The 1,260-nt window shown below is 37.9% G+C and overlaps 1 protein-coding gene across 1 annotated transcript; it reads left to right on the forward strand.

Annotated features, from left to right (window-relative positions):
• Window positions 1-335: 335 nt before the first annotated feature.
• LOC133337249 (COP9 signalosome complex subunit 7-like) lies at window positions 336-848 on the forward strand (the record flags this gene model as incomplete). Its single annotated transcript, XM_061545498.1, has 2 exons — window positions 336-533; window positions 596-848. Coding segments are annotated over exons 1-2 (451 nt in total), but the record flags the coding sequence as incomplete, so codon positions are not given.
• Window positions 849-1,260: the final 412 nt, after the last annotated feature.

Below are 1,260 nucleotides of genomic sequence, written 5' to 3' on the forward strand. Positions count from 1 at the left end.
TTCGATTCTGTTCAGCCGTCCAACGAAACAGCTGATCATTGTGAGTGTGTGCGTTGTAAGTGTGTGTGTGTTGTTAGTCTCTCTCCCACATCATTCGTAAACATTCGTTTATACCACTTTGGGTTCATCTTTATCGGTCATTTTGTCTTCTCCTCCCATTCGTTACCAGGTGGAACGTTTTTCAATTTTTCTTCTGTCAATTGCCCCCATTGTCATTGTTCTCCTAGAAGAAGTCTGCCGGTTGGAAATAAGGGAAATAATTCTGAAACTATTTCAATATTTTCTACAGTAAAAAATTGTTCTTGTAAAGAAAATAAGAAATCTCATCCATCACAATGACCCAAGACATACTCATGAGCAGTGAAGAGCCAGTGGCCCACACCAATGATACGTCCAGCAAGCAGCTGCAACAGTTTTGCCTGCTGGCCAAGACGGCTCACGGTTCCGCGATTTTGGAACTGATCAAACAAGTTCTGGAAGCTCCGGGCGTCTATGTGTTCGGCGAATTGTTGGTTATGCCCAATATTGAGGCGGTAAGTTGTGAGGAAGACTGTTCAGAATTGATTTTAATTTGTGTTTTTTGGTTTGTTCTTAGCTCAAGGAGGGTGAACATGTCAAGTACTACAACACCTTGAATCTATTTGCCTATGGCACCTATAAACAATATCGCCAAAAGCCCGAAGATTATTTGGAACTCACCACTGCCATGCAAAAGAAATTGCAACATTTAACCATTGTCTCGCTGGCCATACAGAATAAATGTATACCCTATGAAATGCTGCTGGAGGAGTTGGAAATCGATAATGTTCGTCATTTGGAGGATGTTATCATTGAAGCGATTTATGCAGGTGAGTGGAAAAGTGAAATAATAAATGATAAAATGAATATTATTATCATATGTAAATCAATTTTAAGATTAGGTAGAGGCTATAGACTATAGGACAGATAAAATAAAAGACTAAAGAGGCCTTCCATTGATAGAAACCCAAAAAATATTTTATAAGCGTAGAATACCAATGAGATTTTCAATGGATAGAAGACTATTGAAATATTTATAGAAAGCCGATCAAGTCTTCGGATAGCTGACCAATAAGGTCTTCTTACCTATAAGGTATTCTAAGGATAGGTGATCAATGAGTACTTCGAAGGATGGAACATCAATGAAGTCCTAAAAAAATGTGTCGTCGAAGGATAGAAGACCAAATAGGTCATATACAAATAAAATACGAATGATATCTTCTTTTCAATATAAAACCCATG

Source organism: Musca vetustissima, unplaced genomic scaffold (genome assembly GCF_032173495.1).
Source record: "Musca vetustissima isolate MV318-11 ecotype Yass unplaced genomic scaffold, APGP_CSIRO_Mvet_v1 utg8279, whole genome shotgun sequence".
NCBI lineage: Eukaryota > Metazoa > Arthropoda > Insecta > Diptera > Muscidae > Musca > Musca vetustissima.